General features: G+C 37.7%; 1 protein-coding gene across 3 annotated transcripts in view; it reads right to left on the bottom strand.

The window, feature by feature from the left end:
* vps8 (VPS8 subunit of CORVET complex) overlaps nt 1–23,094 on the bottom strand; it is a 158,313-nt gene that overhangs the window by 44,768 nt on the left and 90,451 nt on the right. For 2 of the 3 annotated variants that reach the window (XM_049470132.1, XM_049470133.1), the window contains exons 38-40: nt 21,300–21,381; nt 19,477–19,559; nt 10,077–10,157 (exon numbers count right to left, since the gene is read on the bottom strand). In XM_049470132.1, the coding sequence (XP_049326089.1) occupies nt 10,077–10,157; nt 19,477–19,559; nt 21,300–21,381 (246 nt within the window). Of the gene's footprint in view, nt 1–10,076; nt 10,158–15,772; nt 15,827–15,936; nt 16,046–19,476; nt 19,560–21,299; nt 21,382–23,094 lie in introns of those variants that run through there. The other variant, XR_007428212.1, reaches the window with a different exon arrangement.

Raw genomic sequence — 23,094 nt, 5'->3', positions numbered from 1 at the left:
ATGAAAGCGATATATATATAATGAAAGCCGATATATATATAATGAAAGCTGATATATATATATATATATATATATATATATATATATATATATATAACGAAAGCTGTTAAGACCCTTTAAGAGGTAAACGGGTGGTCCGCACAGTCAGCCTGAGAGACTGAAGGTGGCGTTGTGGTTCAGCCGGCCGCAGCTCCTCGCGCAGGGGAGGCCGACCACCGGCAGGCAGCGCGGCTCATTCTCTCCACGGAGGTGCAGCGCGACCGGCCTCGGACTGGCTTTAAAGTGTCAGGGGGCGAAGGTGGCAAAAAAGCACCGGCCCGCGAGCTGCTTTCACTTTCCCCGAGCCGGGGACGGTCTACCAGCGTTCATTATATATATATATATCAGCTTTCATTATATATATATATCAGCTTTCATTATATATATATCAGCTTTCATTATATATATATATCAGCTTTCATTATATATATATCGCTTTTATTATATATATATCAGCTTTCATTATATATATATCAGCTTTCATTATATATATATATCAGCTTTCATTATATATATATCACTTTCATTATATATATATCGCTTTTATTATATATATATCGCTTTCATTATATATATATATCAGCTTTCATTATATATATCAGCTTTCATTATATATATATATCGCTTTTATTATATATATATATCGCTTTCATTATATATATATCAGAGTTTATTATATATATATATATCAGCGTTCATTATATATATATCAGAGTTCATTATATATATATCAGTGCTATCCTTACTTCCTTTTCCTGATGATTTAATTTCCTGTTCCTATTTTTCCCCCCAAGCTAGCTGCTGTTGTTAAAAAAACTTATGGAGTGTTATTTGTAACAATATCATATAAATAAATGAATAAAGAAATAATTGCTTAAAATGTTAAATAAATATTTAAAATGAGATTTAATTAATTAAAAAATAATTAATAATTAGTTTCCCAAATCCCTATATTTCCCTATATATATACGGAAAAAATAATTAATAATTAGTTTCCCAAATCCCTATATTTCCCTATATATACATATATAGGGAAATATAGGGATTTGGGAAACTAATTATTAATTATTTTTTCTGTATATATATAGGGAATTATAGGGATTTGGGAAACTAATTATTAATTATTTTTTAATTCCTATATGTATATATAGGGAAATATAGGGATTTGGGAAACTAATTATTAATTATTTTTTCCGTATATATATATATATATATATATATATATATATATATATATATATATATATATATAGGGAAATATAGGGATTTGGGAAACTAATTATTAATTATTTTTAATTAATTAAATCTCATTTTAAATATTTATTTAACATTTTAAGCAATTATTTCTTTATTCATTTATTTATATGATATTGTTACAAATAACACTCCATAAGTTTTTTTAACAACAGCAGCTAGCTTGGGGGGAAAAATGGGAACAGGAAATTAAATCATCAGGAAAAGGAAGTAAGGATAGCACTGATATATATATAATGAACTCTGATATATATATAATGAACGCTGATATATATATAATAAACTCTGATATATATATAATGAAAGCGATATATATATATAATAAAAGCGATATATATATAATGAAAGCTGATATATATATAATGAAAGCTGATATATATATAATGAAAGCGATATATATATAATAAAAGCGATATATATATAATGAAAGTGATATATATATAATGAAAGCTGATATATATATAATGAAAGCTGATATATATATAATAAAAGCGATATATATATAATGAAAGCTGATATATATATAATAAAAGCGATATATATATATAATGAAAGCTGATATATATATAATGAAAGCTGATATATATATAATAAAAGCGATATATATATAATGAAAGCTGATATATATATAATGAAAGCTGATATATATATAATGAAAGCTGATATATATATATAATGAAAGCTGATATATATATATATAATGAACGCTGGTAGACCGTCCCCGGCTCGGGGAAAGTGAAAGCAGCTCGCGGGCCGGTGCTTTTTTGCCACCTTCGCCCCCTGACACTTTAAAGCCAGTCCGAGGCCGGTCGCGCTGCACCTCCGTGGAGAGAATGAGCCGCGCTGCCTGCCGGTGGTCGGCCTCCCCTGCGCGAGGAGCTGCGGCCGGCTGAACCACAACGCCACCTTCAGTCTCTCAGGCTGACTGTGCGGACCACCCGTTTACCTCTTAAAGGGTCTTAACAGCTTTCGTTATATATATATATATATATATCAGCTTTCATTATATATATATCGGCTTTCATTATATATATATCAGCTTTCATTATATATATATATCAGCTTTTATTATATATATATATCAGCTTTTATTATATATATATCAGAGTTCATTATATATATATCAGAGTTCATTATATATATATCGGCTTTCATTATATATATATCGCTTTTATTATATATATATCAGCTTTCATTATATATATATCAGCTTTCATTATATATATATCACTTTTATTATATATATATCAGCTTTCATTATATATATATCGCTTTTATTATATATATATCAGCTTTCATTATATATATATCAGCTTTCATTATATATATATCACTTTTATTATATATATATCAGCTTTCATTATATATATATCGGAGTTCATTATATATATATCGGCTTTCATTATATATATATCGCTTTTATTATATATATATCAGCTTTCATTATATATATATCAGCTTTCATTATATATATATCAGAGTTCATTATATATATATCGACTTTCATTATATATATATCAGCTTTTATTATATATTTCCTGTTTGGCTTGCCATAATATATATATATATATATATATATATATATATATATATATATATATATCAAATAAAAACAGATGAGGTAGATGCAGTAGTTAATTTTTTTTTTACAAAAGTACAATGCGTCTCCATTGTTCAGCTCTCATAAGTTTAATAACGTAAAGCATGTCTCAAACCGCCGTGTCCGCAAAATAACATAAAGCAGCGTTATACCTGCATATTTTTGCAAAGATTACTTTATTATCACTTATATAAACCGAGTTTATGCAAAGTGACCACACCAATACATTTCATTGTAGCCTACTTTATATATTTGCATGAATAATTGATGATGATGAAATTACTGTAGAAATTATATTTATCGTCATATCGCACAGCACTAGTGCAGTGGGTGGTAATGATCATGACCGGTGTCTTCTGGCTAGAACTGTCAGTGTCCATTTTCAGTGCAGCACAAGACACAGTACTAGTTTCCACCCCAAGACTTCTGGCATGTCAGTGTAAAACTCCTACACTGAGTGAAATAAGAGCAGAGAAGCTTTCAGAGGTTTTTAAACTGAAGTATCTCTCTGAAAAGTTTTCAGCCCAGTCTTTAAGAGACGCTTAAAGTGGGGTTCTGTCAGAGAGCCGGTTCTAACACCCCGCGGTTAAAACTCTCTTCACACAAAGCCCCTGAAATCCTCTCCACCTCACCTCATCCTTAAAGCTACCGCACACTCAAACCGCCGCACAATTTACTGTTTATCTCCTCAAAAACGCTGACAGCTGGAAACACCACAAAGAAAAGGGGAGAGAAAAAGGGCAAAAAGACACAAACAGAAAGAGAAGGGTTCAGCGAGGATCCTGAGTGCCGTCGTTTTCCTCCGACAGCCTTGTTTCATGCTCTGCTCTGCAGAGAAAACATCTTTTCAGGAATTACAATAAAAACATCAGACTACAAAAAAAAAGAGAGATGAAAGAAAAAAAAAAAGAACAGCACTGAAAAACGCCACCAGAATCTTAAATATACAGGTATTAAAAGTGTACGAGTTCAAAAAGTATATATATATTTTAAAAAAAGTAGAGATACAGAATGAAACGTAACTGAAAATGCGTTTGTGCATTCATTTATAACATAACACCTCACAACATATACAGGTGTGAGCGTGTAAATTAAAGTATCACCTGAGTAAAAGGCTTTGGAACAATGATCAATGTACACCTCTTTGGGGAAAAAAAAGGGAGATGATGAAGTTTCTTTGATTTTACCAAATTAAAAACCTCTGGAATATAATCAAGAGGAAGATGGATGATCACAAGCCATCAAACCAAACTGAACTGCATGAATTTTTGCACCAGGAGTAAAGCAGCATAAAGTTATCCAAAAGCAGTGTGTAAGACTGGTGGAGGAGAACATGATGCCAAGATGCATGAAAACTGTGATTAAAAATCAGGATTATTCCACCAAATATTGATTTCTGAACTCTTAAAACTTTATGAATATGAACTTGTTTTCTTTGCATTATTTGAGGTCTAAAAGTTCTGCATCTTTTTTGTTATTTCAGTCATTTCTCATTTTCTGCAAATAAATATCTATTTTTATTTGGAATTTGGGAGAAATGTTGTCTGTACTTTTTAGAATAAAACAACAATGTTCATTTTACTCAAACATATACATTTAAATAGAAAAATCAGAGAAACTGCTTCAGAAACTGAAGTGCTCTCTTCATTTTTTGCCAGAGCTGTATATACTGCAGTCCCATGACTTTTGCCATGCGTGCCGGTGTATAATATATTGTTATACCTGTACACAAAAAACTTGTATCTACAAAGCAGCAACTTTAGAAGAGAACGAAAAACCTTAACTTTCACTAGAAGTCAAAGTAAAAAGTAATTCTATTTCCTTTTGGAGCTTTTATATTTGGTCCATTTATCAGAAAGTATTAACATAATATAAAGAATAACTGCCAGATTCATATTATTTCAAAATGGGTTCACAATATAGAAAAACTGTTGCTTGTCTGACTAAGTTAATTTAACGATTTATGTAATGATCTACAGTCAATAAAATTACAAAGTTTCAAATAACAGTATGTAGCCTGATTTTAATTTAGCACCTAAAGTTTCCTATTGTATACCCTGCACAAGGAGCGTCGCAATGCTCTTTGCTATCTCACACCCCGCCAACAGTCTATTTTCACACCTTAAGCCTGGACTGTTAAAATAGCGTCAGAGTTTAGGAATAAATCTACACTGATGGGTGTGGTGGTCTGGAAGTGAGGTGTGTTCAGGTAAATTTCTGATGTGTTGCTACGATATTTTGACAGCAGAAAACACAGGAGCTCTACTGACTGATTAAAACCATGACAACAGTCCATTCCTATAGGTGCACCCAGTGTGCTGCATACACCCCGCTCATTAAAAACCTGACTTTTAACTCCACAATAAACGGAATAGAGAATAAAATAAACATTACTGTTCTCTTAAATCCTTAAATGAGCTGCTGGTGTATCTTCACAGTGTGAACCGGCAGGTCAGTATTCTTTGCTGAGACGCACAAAAGCGCTGCACTGTTAAGATACGAAAGTCAGAGCTCACCTGCCTCTTAAAGGGAATTAAAACTGGCACACTGATTGGTTTATTTCATGTTACACCCAAAATTAACCACACCGATGATTAATCAAAGAAAATAAGTTAATTTCATGCCTTTTAAGCGTTTTGAGCCGCTCAAGGTGTACTTTTCCCGTCGTCATGACAGCAAAGACACCCCGATATGTCCTAAATCCAGCTGCATGATCTGCAGTTGGCTAAAGATCGCTAAAATAGGGCCCACAGTGTTTGAGAAAAAGTTTGGAAGTGGGAAAAACTGTTATTTCTATTTTGTTTTGTTCTATTCAGGTCTAAAGATGCTGCTATATCGTGTACATCTTAAATAAGGAGATGTGGAATTTGAAGTTTATATCATATACATTATTTAATCATTAATTAGCTCCTTATCTAACATTAATTTGAATTGTACAGTTTAAAATACCATACTTTATGTGCATAAAGTGATAAATGTAATAAAAGTGATTTATTTAGATGAATTATGGCTATTTTTGATTAAATCAAAAGACAAACATCACAATTGAACCTCAGGGGAATAAATAACGGAAAGAGAAACACAGGAAACGGACGCTTTGAAGGGAATTTCATTAAGTCTAGTAACACAATCCCTTCTCTTTCATTCATCCCCTCTTTTCTTTAAAGCTGCACTGAACAAAGCAACTAAACACTTCAAAAGCGACGCTTTAAAGAGTGTTTAAAACAGGATTCAGGAAGGATTCAGGCGCACCCAGCCAGCCAATTACAAACCAGCACAGACACGCAGCCATTTATTCATTTATTATTATTTTACTTTTTTTGTTTAATTGCAAACCGCAGATAACCGAGGGCCAACCTGGGAGGTCTAGCGAGCCTGTGCAATTAACACTCGCTAATTAATGAAGAAGCAGCCATTAACGACTTTTAATAGAGTTCCGCCCCGGGCTGACCTTACCATAGGGTAGCGGCGTAGCTCTATGAAGTTGGAGTGAAGTTGGAGTAAAGTCTGCAGATAAAGTCTGCGTTTTTCTTTATTAAGCTTATTTATTATATGTATGTAAGGGTTATGTAAGAGAGCAGCAGGTATATGCATGTTGCAGTGGTGTGCAGTGAGGCCTTTCTAACCCTTCAGAGAAGGGGTGACAGTAGGTGCATGTAAATCATTACATAATATTTAATAAAGAAATATATATAATAGTTATTGTAAACTATAAGCAGATATTTTATAAATTAACTGAAATAAAAAACAGCAGCTAATTCAAAGCATTAGTCTGAGTTTTTCAGTTACTACAGGACTCTTATCTGACTGGCAGTGGTTTTAACCAATCAAAGCTTTTAAAATGGCTTCTGCCCCCTTGTTTCTGCGTGACCCTTCTCCTGATTTTGAGAAGTCATAACACAGGGGTGTCCAAACTTTTTTTGTTGGGGGCCAGAAGGAGAAATATATTTGAAGTCACGGGCCACAGACTCTATAATAAACTAATAATGAAATAAACCACTTTAAATAATACATTTTTCCTGATTACTTTCATTTACACACCATTTTACTTGACTTACTATCTTTATCTATCTTTGACAGTATCGTGTAAACTAAGATTTTTCAAACTGACGTTTCATTTCATGATGTCTCTTAATATTAAACTCCTTAATTACGGCAACTTTTACACTCTTTGGCCCATTTTTCTGCGCTACAACTTCACCCTCTCCGCTTTTAGACTCTTTGGCCCGTTTTTTCTGCGCTAAAACTGAGCACTCTCTCCGATTTTAGACTCTTTGGCAGTTTTTTTTCTGCGATAAAACTGCGCACTCTCGCTGCTTTTAGACTCTTTGGCCGTTTTTCTGTGCTAAAACTGCGCACTCTCTCTGCTTTTAGACTCGGTTTCCCGTTTTTCTGCACTACAACTGAACACCCTCTCCGCTTTTAGACTTTTTGGCCGTTTTTTCTGCGCTACAACTGAGCACCCTCTCCGCCTTTAGGCTCTTTGGCCTGTTTTTTGCGCTTCAACTTCACTCTCACTGCTTTTAGACTCTTTGGCCCGTTTCTGACTCCTAGCGTTCAAACTTTGAATCTCACATTATAAAAACCTGCTTAACAGCGGGACAGCGGGCCAACTTTCATTCTATTTCTAAAATACCTCCCGGGCCGCTCCAAAAAAGGAAACGGGCCGCAAATGGCCCGCGGGCCGTAGTTTGGACACCCCTGTCATAGGACAATCTAACCAATCAGATTCATGATATTCACTAAAGGGGCGGGGCCATGGCTGTCTAACCCCTTCTCAGTGTTGTGATGAAGGGGCTGCACATTGATTAGACGTAAAACGGAGCTCATGCTGGATTAATTAAATAGTTAGTGAACTATCATGGAATTGCGGCGGCAAATGAGACAAATATTGTGTCACATCATATTAAACAGCCTTTGTAAAGGCTGCCCTTCAATGTGAAACTAATTCACAATAATAGGCCGCCTGACTGGTGAGTTTTTATGTGTACTTAATGTTTTGGCTGCTCTGGTGTACTGTAGACATACAAATGAGTGATATTTGTTGAACAGTTGTACTTGTAGGAAAGTTAAGCATTTATTGTTGTGGTCTATTGTATATTTTTTGTAGTTTGTAGCTGTTGTATTTGTGGGCTGTTAATGTGCACTAAGTTTCTTGGGTTGGGGGCGGGCTGGGTGGGTATATATTAACTGCACACCACTGGCCTCTTCCATCCACCTTCCTCACAAAGTTTACTGCTCGTTAAAACCCTTAAATTCACCGTTATTGATGATGTTGGCAAAAGTACGCTGTACATATTTTTTCACTGCTCGTAGTTCATTAAAAAAACAAAACAAAATAAAAAATAAAAGAGAAGTTGAGCTAAAACGCAGAATCAATACGTACGATCCATATTACATCTGTGTTTGGGAGCAGGAGAGGAGATCATTTATTATAATCTGAGTTTGATGAAGTTATTGTTGCAGACGAAACTGTTTAAGGAAAATCACTGGGGCATGATTGTTTTAATCCAAAGAAACTGTTGTAACTGCAGATTCAGCCCTGTTAATACATGGCTTTTGGTTTTGATACAGCTGTGGAAATAGGATTGAGTAAATAAATATCCAATCAAACGAGCGCTGGATGTTAATCTACACAGATTTCTCTCCTAAAAACTGTTTATTTGGGTGAGTCAAGCGGTTCTGTTTATTTACAGTAGAATAGATTTCCAACATTTTCCAAGAATGTGTTTTCAGTGAAGTTTCTCCAGCACTAAGGCTGCGTGCAGCAGCATTAGCATTAGCCGCAGCACTAGCGGGACGTAAATGTCGCTGGATAGCGCTAGACTGAGGAACCCTGAGTGTTCTGGCAACCCAGGGAGCTATCTTTTAGGAGTATGTCCCACTACAGTTTATGATTCTCGCCTCTGAACAGTGAAAGAGCTAGCACTGCGGTTAGCGGCTAATGCTGCTTAGTCCTGAAGAAACTGAAAACTCTCTCTTATAACGCTGTACTTCAGCAGAGTGGCTTTACTGCTCCTTAATACCTTACTGGAAAAATACATACATAAAGTGCACCAGATTATAAGGCACACTGACAATTTTTGGGAAAATTAAAAGATTTTAAAATGTACCTTATTGTCTGAAAAATATCGTAGGAACACCACCAAAACCAGAACCCACTTCTGGGATGCATCACCTAATCAAGCATTGATATTTGTCCCCAATAATCTTGTCCATTTACTATAATACTGTATTTACCTACATATATCATTGCTACATTCACAAACACAGGGCCCTAATTTAGCTATCTATAGGTGAGCCATCAACTGTGCACCATGCAAATAAACCAATCAATGTGTCACTTGTGGATTGTTATTTTAATGCCGCAGTGCTTCTGTGCTTCTTAGCAAAGGAAAACTGAGCTGCTTGTTCACGCTGTGATGGTTGACCGTTTGCTCAGTCAGTGGAGGTTCTGTGTTTTCTGTTGCCAAGATAGCAATACACCAGAAATTAACCTGAACACACCTCACTTCCAGACCATCACGATATGTTTACAAGATAGCAATGAGCATTGCAACATGCCTTGTGCTGGGTGTAAAATAAAATTTATTTTATTTGCAATGTATTAATTCTAGGGAACCTTTAAAGAGGACAAAACTGTCTGTGTGTTTTACCCAAGCAGCACTTGATCTACTCTATTTACCTTCCCTCAGTCTGTTACAATCTGAATATTAAATATAAAGAGTGAAGAAAAACCCACCAGATTAAAGAAAACCGTATGAAATAACTGGGTTGCCATGGAAACCTGGGTTCCCTTATAACCGACTTTCAGAAGCAGGTGGGAAAGAACATGCTTGACATTTTACAACCCTTAAAAAAAAAAAAAAAAAGCTCACGCATCAAAGTAGACAGACAGAACAGCCGCCAGAATCAGAGGGAGTTTTACAGTGAGAGACAGGATGGGGGGTGGTAAGGGGGTGTAAAGCCCCCCTCACTAAGCTCTGAGATGTAGAGCAGTGGAAGGACTGTGGTCTCAGAAATGATGGAGCTCCATCCACTAAAAAATAATGGGATGAGTTAAGAGGTTAAGGAGGAGTTGAAGATCATCATTTTGATCATGCTGACCCGTATAACTCTTGCTCTTCGATACTGAATGCAATCAAATCCTCACAGCAATATGCTCACAAAGCAAAACACATACCTGTTCGTAGTTAAATGTCTCCAACATGCCGAGGATGAGGCCCTGGATCTCTGCCAACTTTCCCTTCCCATACACAGGGTCCTGAGAAAAATACAAATACACATATTTTTGAATTATATGGAATGTGTGATGTACAAACCTGTACATAAACCATGCAAAAAGGTAAACATTTAGGGCGTAACATGAAATAAACCAATCAGTGTATCACCTGTCATTCCCTTTAAGAGCCAGGTGAGCTCTGACTTTGGAACATTCGAACAGCACTACGCTTTTGTGCATCTCAGCAGAGGATACTGACCTGCATTTCTATGCTGTAAAGATACACCAGCAGCTCATTTAAGGGAACAGTAATGTTTTTATTTTATTATTTTTATTCTTTATTCTGTTTTTTGTTTATGTAAATGCTGGATTTAAAATAAGGTGTAAAATAGGATTACGCAGCTGATGATTGACTGTTGTCAGGGTTTTAATCAGTCAGTGGCGCACCTGTATTTCCCACCGCCAAGATAAAAACCCGGATATTTACCTGAATTTACCTCACTTCCAGATCACCATGCCTCATATCATCAGTGTAGATTTATTCCTAAACTTCGACACTATTTTAACAGTGCAAGCACAAGGCATGTAAATAGTTTGTTGATGGGGTGTAAGATAGCAACGATCATCACGACGCACCTTGCGCAGGGTGTACAATAGATAGGGCCCAAAGTGTAAATTTGAAGTAATGTATATATGTATATATTGAGCATTCCACAGCTGGATCATATGCTGCTCAGCCAATCAGACTTCACAACCAGAACCAATTCTTACAATAATAAATCTGATTCTCAACGTGGCGCAACTGTCTAAGCGTTGGAAAGGAAAGGAAGTCAAAAATCCCAAATTTTGCTTGGCGTGCATCAAAATCAGGTGGCCGTGGCTTATGCTAGGACCCTGAACAAAACAATACAGAACATAATTTTTTGGAAGCATTATCAAAATCAGGTGGGCGTGGCTTATGCTAGGACCCGGCACAAAACTAAACAGAAGCGCTTTTGCTAAGAGTGAGTCAGAGTCAAGTGGGTGGGGCTTATGCTGTGACCTCAGATATGAAAATACATAGAACACTTTTTGTTTAGATTGCATTAGGTAAGTGGGCGGGGCTTATGCTCTGACCTCAAATATGAAAATATATAGAACTCTTTTTGTTTAGAATGCATCAGAGTCAAGTGGGCGGGGCTTATGCTGTGACCTCAGATATGAAAATGCATAGAACGCTTTTTTGTTTAGATTGCAATAGGCAAGTGGGCGGGGCTTATGCTGTGACCTCAGATATGAAAATATATAGAACGCTTTTTGTTTAAAATGCATCAGAGTCAAGTGGGCGGGGCTTATACTGTGAACTCAGATATGAAAATGCATAGAACGCTTTTTTGTTTAGATTGCATTAGTCAAGTGGGCGGGGCTTATGCTGTGACCTCAGATATGAAAATACATAGAACACTTTTTCGTTTAGATTGCATTAGGCAAGTGGGCGGGGCTTATGCTGTGACCTCACATATGAAAATACATAGAACGCTTTTTGTTTAGAGTCAGGGGCGCCGAGTAGTCCAGCGGTCTAAAGCGCTGCCACTATGAGCAGGAGGTCGCCGGTTCGAACCCCCGCTCATGCAGCTTTGCCATCAAGCTGCCAGCGTTAGAGGGAGCAAAATTGGCCCTGCTCCCTCTGGGTGGGTAGATGGCGCTCTCTCCCCACATCACTCCTATGGTGATGTCTGCAGCATAGGGCGTCTGTGAGCTGATGTACCAGAGCCGAGCCGCTTTGCTTTCCTCCGCTGGCTGCTCGGCAATGCTGCATCTTCAGCAGCTCGAAAAGAAGCGGTGGCTGACTTCACATGTATCAGAGGAAGCATGTGTTAGTCTTCACCCTCCTGGTGTGTTGAGGTATCACTAGTGATAGGGGGAGTCCTAATGAATGGGTTGGGTAATTGGCCGTGTAAATTGGGGAGAAAATGGGAAAAATTAGAAGAAGAAAAAAAGAATGCATCAGAGTCAAGTGGGCGGGGCTTATGCTGTGAACTCAGATATGAAAATACATAGAACGCTTTTTGTTTAAAATCCATCAGTCAAGTGGGCGGGGCTTATGCTGTGACCTCAGATATGAAAATACAAAACACTTTTTGTTTGAGTCAAGTGGGCGGGGCTTGTGCTCGGCCCATTCTCAACCTGTACTTTATTTATTGCCTTTTATTGTAGAAGTTTTTATTTTTTAAGGTCATTTAAGGCCAAACAGTCAATACTGTACCAGAAAGCAGTGGAATACCATCTCTCTCTCTCACACACACACACACACACACACACACAGCGCCAGCAGTGGTCATGTTATCGGCCTGTTGCACACACCCCGGTAATTCCACCCTCAGCTGGAGCTCAGACCAAAACAGACATGGAGATCAAAGCCCTGAGGATGAGTCTCTCTTACACACACACACACAGACACACACAAACACACACAATCGCTGTTTTCAATAACAAAAATACAATTTTGTTGCAGATAACGGAATAATATGACTACTAACGCAACTACGGCTGCAAAACAGCAAGAACTTACAATATGATACATATCACAATACAGAGGTCATAAATTCTATTTACTGCAGTACATTTCAATACTGTAATCAAGATTATATATTATGATCGCATGCAGAAAATCTGAGTAAAATACAGGATCTAAACACAAGACTAACACTAGAGACAGAAGAGTGAAGAGAGCATCTCTAAAAGGTTAAGTTAAGTGGGTGGGGCTCATGCTAGGACCTAGTACAGAACAATACAGAGCGCTCTTTGCATACAATGCAATAGAGTAATCAATAGAGAACAGAGTCAGAGTCAAGTGCTATTGATTAGGAGTGGAGCAAAATAATGATATTGCGATATATTGTTATATATTATTTTGTATTGCGATACATGGAGAAGTGTTCTTTGGAGGGACTAATCATGATTTTCATCAACATAGCGTGATATCATGCATTTACACATCTAGTCTAACACTAGAGTTGTAATAGTGTAATAAACCTTTAACATTTAACATATACATTAAGTGGATGTTTATCCGGGTTCATACACTTTTTAACCAATAAAGTTCCATGATTTTTTCACGACTTTTCCAATGCCTTTAAGGCAAATTTTCATGACCATACGATTTTTAAAACAGTGCAAACATGGACAATAAAACCACAAATCAATTAAAACTAAATACAATTGATTATAATAGGTCTATAATGATTGTGGCACACAATTTTTAATAATAAAATGTGTATCAGATCCCGAAGGCTCAATTGTGCAGGGCTAAATTACTGAATTAACTCAGAGCTGACATATTTGTAGCTCAAAATAGATTTTTTTTAATCGATAAACGGAAATACGAAGATTTGTAAAGAAATTTTCAGGACTTTTCCAACACTTTCTGGGTATTTTTATTTTTCCAAAACTTATCCAGGCCTGGAAAATTCCATGACTTTTTCAGGTTTTTCATGACCGTACGAACCCTGGTTTATTAACCTAAAAAGAGAAATCGGCACAACATCAAGAATGGAATTATAATAATATGATCAGTGGTGATCAAGCTCCTATGATTTTTTTTTTTTTATATTATTAATTAATATCCAATTAATCCAATTAATTAATTTTATAAACCGGTAACTGTGAGAGAAAACAGGTTTGCACGTGTGAAAACTGTGTGTGTGTGTGTGTGTGTGTGTGTGTGTGTGTGTGTGGTGACATGAGGAGTGAGAGAGAGTGAGAGCAGAGAGAGAGAGAGAGAGAGAGAGAGAGAGAGAGAGAGGGGAGATGAGCAGTGTATTGTTGTGTCTGTATTGAATGACCTTTCTCCAGGCTGATGTAGCTGCAGCTTTCTATCACCACAGCATTACCTATGGGACACAGTCTATTCATAGCACACATACATGAACATACACACACACACACACTGAGGAATATATATATATATATATATATATATATATATATATATATATATAGCACATACACTATATTGCAAAAAGGCATATAGCCATGCAGACTGTTTCTATAGACATTAGTGAAAGAATGGGTCTCAGGCTCTCAGGAGCTTAGTGCACCTGTGCTACGAGTCCAGTGGTGAAATTTCACTACTCACTACTAAATATATTCCACAGCCAACTGTCAGTGACATTATAACACAATGGAAGAGACTGGAAACACCACCACCACAGACAACATCAAAAAGAATGCTACTTCTCTGCACTGCGTCAAGTGAAAAGTTTGGTAGAGACTTCACAACCGGAACCAATTCTTACAATAAAAACTGTCTGACGCAACTGTCTAAGCGTTGGCTTTATCGTCAGGAAATCAAAAATCCCCCTTTTTTCCTAGGCTGTGACCGATATGGCTCTCAATTTACTAGATAGGGCACTATTGAAATTGTCAGCCATTTTTCTCTAAGCGTTCAAATCGTAAGGAGGAATTCGAACATGATTTTGAGGACAATTTAAAATCCCATAATGCATCAGGATTTATAGTAAACATCGCTGCTTACTAAGCAAGCTAAATGTGTCCCAAAATGCATTGTGGGTCTCGCTACTAAGCAACAGACAGCCAAACAACAACACCCCCACAGACAACAGCAAAGAAAACGCTACTTGTCTGACTGCACTGTGCCAAGTGAAAAGTTTGGTAGAGGGGGGATAATGGGTTTAGCATGGCCACTTAGTTCCACTGGAAGAAAAAGTAATCCCATAAACACACTCCTAAACCTTGTGAAAACCCTTCACAAAAGAGGTGAAGCTGTTACAGCTGCAAAGGGTGGGCTGATACCATATTGACCCTATGATTTAAGAATTAATATAGTGCATTTTTCGCGTTTTTTTAAATGAAAGTCTATTTTCGGGTCTATTTTCATACATATGGCGCACCGGGTAATAAAGCGCATTTTATGCGACACTTGTAAAGAAGAGGGGTGTCGCCATGTTTTCTTTCTAATTCAGCAGGTCTCTGTAAAGCTAAGCTGAGTTAAGTAAACAAAATTGTAGTTCTTAAAAGGTCCTGGGTATTAATTCATCTACACATTTAGATTTCTCTCCTGAAAACTGTTTATTTGGGTGAGTAAAATGCTTCCGTTTATTAGGAATAAGATTAGATTTCCAAGTTTCAACTGAAGCTGGACCATTAGCATAAGCATTAGCGGCTAACTGCTAGCGAGCAATGCTAATGCTGCTCCAGCAGTACTAGTCGGGGCTAGCAGCAGGCTACAAGCCAATGATACTAATCTCTGAACGCAGAAATAGTGGCTAGCGCTTAGCGTGGTTAGCGGGTAATGCTAATGCTGCTCTTGCAGTGCTAGTCGGGGTTAGGAGCTGGCTATATTCCGATAGTACTCACCTCTATACAGTCAAACAGCTAGCGCTTAGCGTGGTAGCGGCGAATGCTAATACTGCTGGAGAACTAAACTGAAACTCCTGTATAACTCTGTACTTCAGTGGAGTGGCTTTACTGCCTCTTAATACCTGACTGGTAAATACATACATAAGTCGCACCGACAATTTGTGGGAAAATTTAAGGATGTTAGGTGTGCTTTATAGAAAAATACAGTAGCTTCATACAATTTTAGGATTAAGATAAACATCACAAATACATTAAATTAACAGCTGCCACCTTTGAATCATCTCATTACACCACAATGCAGTTTTACACCCTTTATTTTACCACAATACAGCAATTTTAATCCATATTCTCTGTGTAAAGAAAGAGAGAGAGACTATGTGAGCAGATGTGAGGAAAATTCACATGTACCAAAACAACACAACGCTAACACCATCAACAAACAAAACAAGAAAAAACTCACTTCATCCTGAATTTCAGTCACACGCACACACACACCAGACCTCCTGCAGTGAGACATGAGACACACTGCTGTGATGTATTTGAGCAGCTGTTTCTCAAGCTCTGAAAAACTGAAAACACACACACACACACACCATTCCTATAGTATTTCCAACAGAGCAGTTCACACATCTTAAAAGCCACTCAATCAACGCGGAACAGTATACACAGCTCTGGAAAAAAATAAGAAACCACTTAAAAAAGATGAGTTTCTTTGATTTTACCAAATTGAAAACCTCTGGAATATAATCAAGAGGAAGATAGATGATCACAAGCCATCAAGCCAAACTGAACTGCTTGAATTTTTGCAGCAGGAGTTAGTCCAAAAGCAGTGTGGAGGACTGGTGGAGGAGAACATGATGCCCAAATGCATGAAAACTGTGATTAAAAACCAGGGTTATTCCACTAAATATTGATTTCTGAACTTTTAAAACTTTATGAATATGAACTTGTTTTCTTTGCATTATTTGAGGTCTAAAAGCTCTGTACATTTATTGTTATTTTAGCCATTTCTTATTTTCTGCAGCTAAATGAGTATATTTTTATTTGGGAGAAATGTTGTCTGTAGTTTATAGAATAAACAATAATGTTCATTTAAACTCCAGAGCTGTATATATTTCCAATAAATATTCCCGTTAGCATTCATGCTAGAATTCGTACATGTACACACATTAGCACAGATGCTAATGTCTGGATGTGCATTAGCATTCATGCATTCCAGAATGCGCATTAGCATTCACACTGGAGCAGTGCTGATCATCACACTGAGCAAATGCCATCAAATGTCACCATCAGGGGATAGCTGAGCTATCTGTTTATCCTGCCGCCAGACTGAGCGTCTGGCTAAGTGATGATGTAAAGATGCATTTTTAATGTGGAGACAAACTGTGATGCAACATCAGGGTCGTATGAATCCAGAACAGAGATTAAGGCCCAGTTCCAATTTCTCTTTTGTACCCCTAAACCTTGTTTTGGAGCGTAACACTTTTCTTTTAGAAGGGAAAGGGGTAAAATCGTCCACCTAAGGGACAACTGGGACAACCCTTCAGGAACCCGATACAGATATAGCTATAGCAGTGGAGCGCTAAAGTTCAGCAACCTAGCTGCTTCTGCTGCTAAACTAGTTCACTTTAGGGCTTTATTGTATGTCTTAAGAGAGTGGGCAGGTGATGCTGAAATTAGCTTTTATTAACCTTTATTTCTCCGTTCCACCTTAAATACGGCAGACTCTGCCATCTGTCTCACCATTTAAGGTGGAGCGGGGAAGTTAGCAAGCTATCTAGCTACTGAGACGAACTAACAGTGATTTTTTTAATGCTTGTTATGAAGAAAATGGACATTGAAACTGCACATTAACCTATAGTAATACAGCATTTATTGTAATTTTTAACAAGGAAAATACTTAAATTTGTGGGTTTCTTTAGTCACTTATGCAGCCATCTTGCCAGTATTTTTTTGTAGTTGTTTTGACTGTGCCTCTGAAAAATTATGTAATTTTTTCGGACTATAATGAGCACTTAAAATCTTTTTCAGTGCGTTGTAGAGAGCAATATAGTTAGTTTCAATTTAGTTCTCCAGCACTGAGGCTGGAGCAGTAATAGCATTAGCCACTAACCACGCTAAGCGCTAGCTCTTTTGCTGTTCAGAGGTAAGTATTTTTGGCCTGTAGCCTGCTTCTAAGCCCGGCTAGCACTGCTGGAGCAGCATTAGCATTACCCACTAAACACACAGCCTCGGCATTTACCGTGTTGAAACAAGCTTCGAGGGATGAGCCGCTAACTAATATGCCCTGGCTTACCGGAAAACTCAGGGTTCCTCAGCATAGCACTGTCTGGCAGCATTTACTAGCGGTTAGCTATTAACGCTAATGCTGCTGCACCCAGCCTTAGTAGAAATCTGGAAATCAAAGCTTACTGTAAATAAACTAAAGTGCTTTACACACCCAAATAAACAGTTTTCAGGAGAGAAATCTAGATATAGATTAACATCTAGTGATTGTTTGACTTTAAAATAATTTATTATTATTATTTTTAAATTACAGTTTGGTTTACTTAGCTTAGCTTTACTTAACTGAGACAGAGACAGCGCTGTGTATCTACTTCTTGTGTCAAGAATCAAAGCGTTGTAACATGACGTGTTTGATTTAATTGATTTAAGTGATATCACACGTCCTGCGATGTGACTATTGCGCATGCGCACATCGCGATGACGATGCTTAACCGATATATCGTGCAGCCCTAGTAAATAAGCAGGTGTCCCAATACTTCTGGCCATATAGTGTTATCAGCTGAGCAGAACAGAACACAGCGGCTTGTACAGAAGTGCTGATATGAGCTATCTGCCTCAATGAAAGCAGATAACACACTGCTGTCCTCTCACTTTATCCACTGACGCAACAGTTTATACACTCCGGAAACATCTCCAAGCTGTGTGTGTGTGTGTGTGTGTGGGAGAGAGTATTTTGATAGGCTCAAAGCTTCCATTGGAATTCACATTCAGCAGTGCATCTCATCTGCTTATAGAAGGCGAGGGTTAATCCAGTCTGCAGGATAATACTAGATATTTCCCTCTCTCTTTATATATGTGTGTGTGTGTGTGTGTGTGATGACCAATAGAGTTTCAACAGTGTATCTGTTCCAGCCATTTATCCTAGATGTGAAAATGTGAAATTGGTTGCAGAATAAAAACTGAAAATCCTTTACAGGCTGAATAAAGAGGGTTATTCTTAAGAATATAGAAACGCTGCTAAAAGCTAATGCTAGCCAACCAGGTGACTCAACATTAACTACAGGATGAGCCACTATGTGAAGGCCAGGGAAGAATCTTATAGGGTAAAGTTGACTTGGCGCACTTATTGACAGATCAATCACAACTGCTGCTGTCTGCATTGTGCAACACGTAGTTACGAGGCTAAATAGACTAAAAGCTAATGCTAGCTAACCAGGTGAGCCACCACTAACTGCAGCAAAACCAGAGAATATTACATTTCTAGGAAGGTGACCCTCAGGGTAGGGTGTAGGTTCAATACAAAAATATATACTATCCTTTGGCGTCTGACTTGCCGTTAATGTTAGTAATTATTATAGGTTGGCTAAGCGTTTGAAAAAAATATTTGAGTAAATTTTAGAGTTCAAAGTTTCCCCCAGCACTAGTAATACCCGAACACAAGGAGGGTGAAGACTAGCACATGCTTCCTCCGATACATGTGAATTCAGCCACCACCTCTTTTTGAACTCTTTTTGAGCATCACAGCGTGCCCAGAGGAAAACGCAGCAACTCGGTTCCGATACATCAGCTCACAGACGCCTCATGCTGATCAACATCACCCTAGGTGTGATGAGGGGAGAGAGCACCATCTACTGTACCCACCCAGAGAGAGCAAGGCCAATTGTGCTATAGATAATATTTCAGGAAGTCCTATCTCTCAGTATTTGTTGGCACACTTTTTATTATATAATAATAAAAGGATATGCATGTTAATTATATGGTTGGGTGTACTCACCTGCAGAATGCGCTGGATGATGGCAGGCAGGGCGATGAAGCTGGACATGCTGTTTAATACTGTCATAGTGAGCTCTTTCAGTGCTGTGGACACAGAGACAGACTTTGATGATTGTTAACTGTTTATTTATGTTCTTAAAATACATTCTAGCTGTATTATTATTGTATATATACTGTAATTTTTGCACTATAAGGTGCATTTTAAACCCTTCAATTTTCCCCAAAATCATCAGTGCACCTTATACTCCAATGCGCTTTATGTATGAATTCTACCAGTCAAGTTGTAAGGAGCAGTAAAGCTAACTTCGTCCAGCACTGCTAAAGCAGTATTAGCATTAACTGTGCTAAGTGCTAGCTCTTTTATCGCTCAGAGGTAAGTATTACCAGCCTGTAGCCTGCTGCTAAATCCTGGCTTGCATTGCTGGAGCAGTATTAACATTAGCCGCTAATCATACTAAGCACTAGCTCTTTCGCCATTGAGAGGTGAGTATTATTGTTCTGTTGCCTACAGTTAACTTTAGCTAGCATTGCTGGAGCAATATTAGCATTAGCTGCTAACCACGCTACGCACTAGCTCTTTCGCCATTTAGAGGTAAGTATTATCGGTCTGAGGCCTACAGTTAACTTTAGCTAGCACTGCTGGAGCAATATTAGCATTAGCTGCTAATCATGCTAAGCGCTAGCTCTATTGTCGTTCAGAGGTGAGTACTATCGGCCTATAGCTTGCAACTATGCCCAGCTAGCACTGCTGGAGCAATATTAGCATTAGCTGCTAACCACGCTAAGGAATAGCTCTTTCGCCATTCAGAGGTGAGTATTATTGTCCTGTAGCCTACAGTTAACTTTAGCTAGCACTGCTGGAGCAATATTAGCATTAGCTGCTAATCATGCTAAGCGCTAGCTCTATTGTCGTTCAGAGGTGAGTACTATCGGCCTATAGCTTGCAACTATGCCCAGCTAGCACTGCTGGAGCAATATTAGCATTAGCTGCTAACCACGCTAAGCAATAGCTCTTTCGCCATTCAGAGGTGAGTATTATTGTCCTGTAGCCTACAGTTAACTTTAGCTAGCACTGCTGGAGCAGTATTAGCATTAGCTGATAACTACACTAAGTATTAGCTTTATTGCCGCCCAGAGGGGAGTACTATCGGCCGGTAGCCTGCTGGAAACGCCAGCTAGCCCTGCTAGAGCAGCATTAGCATTAGGTACGGGATATTTTTTATTTAGACAATTGAGACCTAGTTTTAAGTGTGCTATTTTTAACGATTTTTACATTTTGTACGTTCTCTTTTTTTTGTACGAAATGTGTTTCACCCAGTACTCCACCCCTGAACTGTGTTCTACTATTACAGAGAGCAGCAGACTGAGAACAGGTAGGAAAACACTGGAATAATCTATTTTAACAATGCTGAGCCACTCCTGAGAATAATGCTGACAGCAAGAGCACACACACACTCTCACACACACTCATACACACTCTGAGTGAGGGAATGTAAAATGAGCTCCAGCTGAGAGTGTGGTGTATCAGGCTGGCTGTGAGGGAGAGGAGGCGGGAGGGAGTGAGTCTCGCTCCTCAGGCTGGGGTTATTAGTTAAATTGAATGTTTTATCAGAGGCTCGTCCACACTGAACCGGCTTCAGCTCTTCATTACACTCTTCCTAACAATGACCACACACTGCCAGCCCCAATCTGCAGAACACGCCTGCAGCCTCCACTAAACGACTGCAGATAAAGTATATCTGCAGTGTGTGAGAAAGTGTGTGAGTGTGTGTGTGTGTGAGAGTGTATTTGTGTGTGAGAGAGTGTAAGTGTGTGTGGGCTCACCCTCAGAAGTGTGCTTGGCGTTGGGACCTTTGAGGAGTTTCTGCGGAGACATCATGGCTTCAAGCAGAGGAAACCAGAGAGCCTATGAAAAAGAAAGAGAGAGAGAGAGAGAGAGAGAGAGAGAGAGAGAGAAATATGAAACATAAAAGTAGGTTATTTTGTATTAATATTATCTGCTTATAAATAAATGAGAAGCACTTAAGAGATTCCAGCAGGATCCATTACCAAGGACCCACACAGGGTCTGGATGTTAGTTAATTCTCATATAGTATACATACATAATATATATATATATATATATATATATATATATATATATATATATATATTTATGAAGAGTTTGGTTCCAAAACGCTATACATCCATTTTTATCAATTTGAGTAAAAAAGGGTTTTCTTTAGCAAGAAAATGGTAGGCTGAAAACCACCGTTTTCTGTTTCAAACTATCAAATACCATACTAAGGTTAAAATAACACAAAAAAAAATAAAATCAAGATTTTAATATTTAAAGATTTATTTTTAAAAATAATTCGTTTTTTCGCAAAACGCAATAAATCCATGCCATGTTTTTTTTTCAAAATGTCTTATATATCCTTTGGCATCAATAGAATTTTTTTTTTTACTGAAAAAGTGCAAAATACTATAATAAATAACAGTAAATTGTACATTTGAATATAATAGTTTGACCATTTGGGCCTAAAAACACAAATTTCAAAACATTTCCTTTCGAAAAAGTGCAACATTTCATTAACGAACAAGACATTAAGACTATAAAATCCCCCAATTCACGTTACATTCATGTGCTGTAGTGTAATGTAGTGTAGTGTGGTGTGGTGTAGTATAGTGTGTATACGAAATGCCGGCCGGCTCAACAGGGCGCGTGCTGTAATGTTTACATTCTATAGCTCGTGGAATGCTGCACTGTGATTGGATGAGGGGAGATGTGGCGTTCTGAGGGAAAACAAGACTGGCGTTTGTTGCGTTTTGGAAAGAAAGAGAGAAAGCGGGGCAGTATTACACGGCGGGTGTGTCGTTTTGATGAAAATTGAATATTGGCTTTTCAAGAGCGGTCACATAACATTCTGATTCTGGCTCTAACTCATTTTTTTTAAAAACGGTGTTTATCGCGTTTTGGAATCAAGAGCCAGAATCAGAATGTTAGAGAGAGAGAGAGAGAGAGAGAGAGAGAGAGAGACCATGTAAAAATTAGGAGTTTCTTTGATTTTACCACCAGGCGTGGCATAAACTTATCTAAAAGCAGTGTGTAAGACTGGTGGAGAAGAACATGCATGAAAACCGATTAAAACCAGGGTTATTTCAGCCATTTCTCATTTTCTGCAAAAAAATAAATGTTCTAAATAACAATATTTTTATTTGGAATTTTGGAGAAATGTTGTCCGTGGTTTATAGAATAAAACAACTTTACTTTTATATTTTACTCAAACATATACCTACTAAATACTAAAATCAGAGAGCAAGGCCAATTGTGCTCTCTCGGGGCTCCAGCAGCTGATGGCAAGCTGCATGACCGGGATTCAAACCAGCGACGTGGACACCACTTCTACAGAACAACAGAACTGTATTCAGTTACTTTAGTTGCACCTATTGCTAACTAGTCCCTGGAGAGCAGCACTGCCAAAACAATAGGACTACCTGGAGCTGATTATAATTAGTATACACAATATAATATATAAACTGACAGCTAATGTCTAATGCCAGGTTTGGGGGGAGGTAGGGATATAAATACCCCCAAAACTGAGCTGTGGAGCAGTGGTACTGCCTTCTCTGGAATGAT

This window comes from Astyanax mexicanus, chromosome 21 (genome assembly GCF_023375975.1).
Source record: "Astyanax mexicanus isolate ESR-SI-001 chromosome 21, AstMex3_surface, whole genome shotgun sequence".
NCBI lineage: Eukaryota > Metazoa > Chordata > Actinopteri > Characiformes > Acestrorhamphidae > Astyanax > Astyanax mexicanus.
The sequence above is the reverse complement of the archived record's forward strand: the minus strand, read 5'-3'. Positions and strand labels throughout refer to the sequence as shown.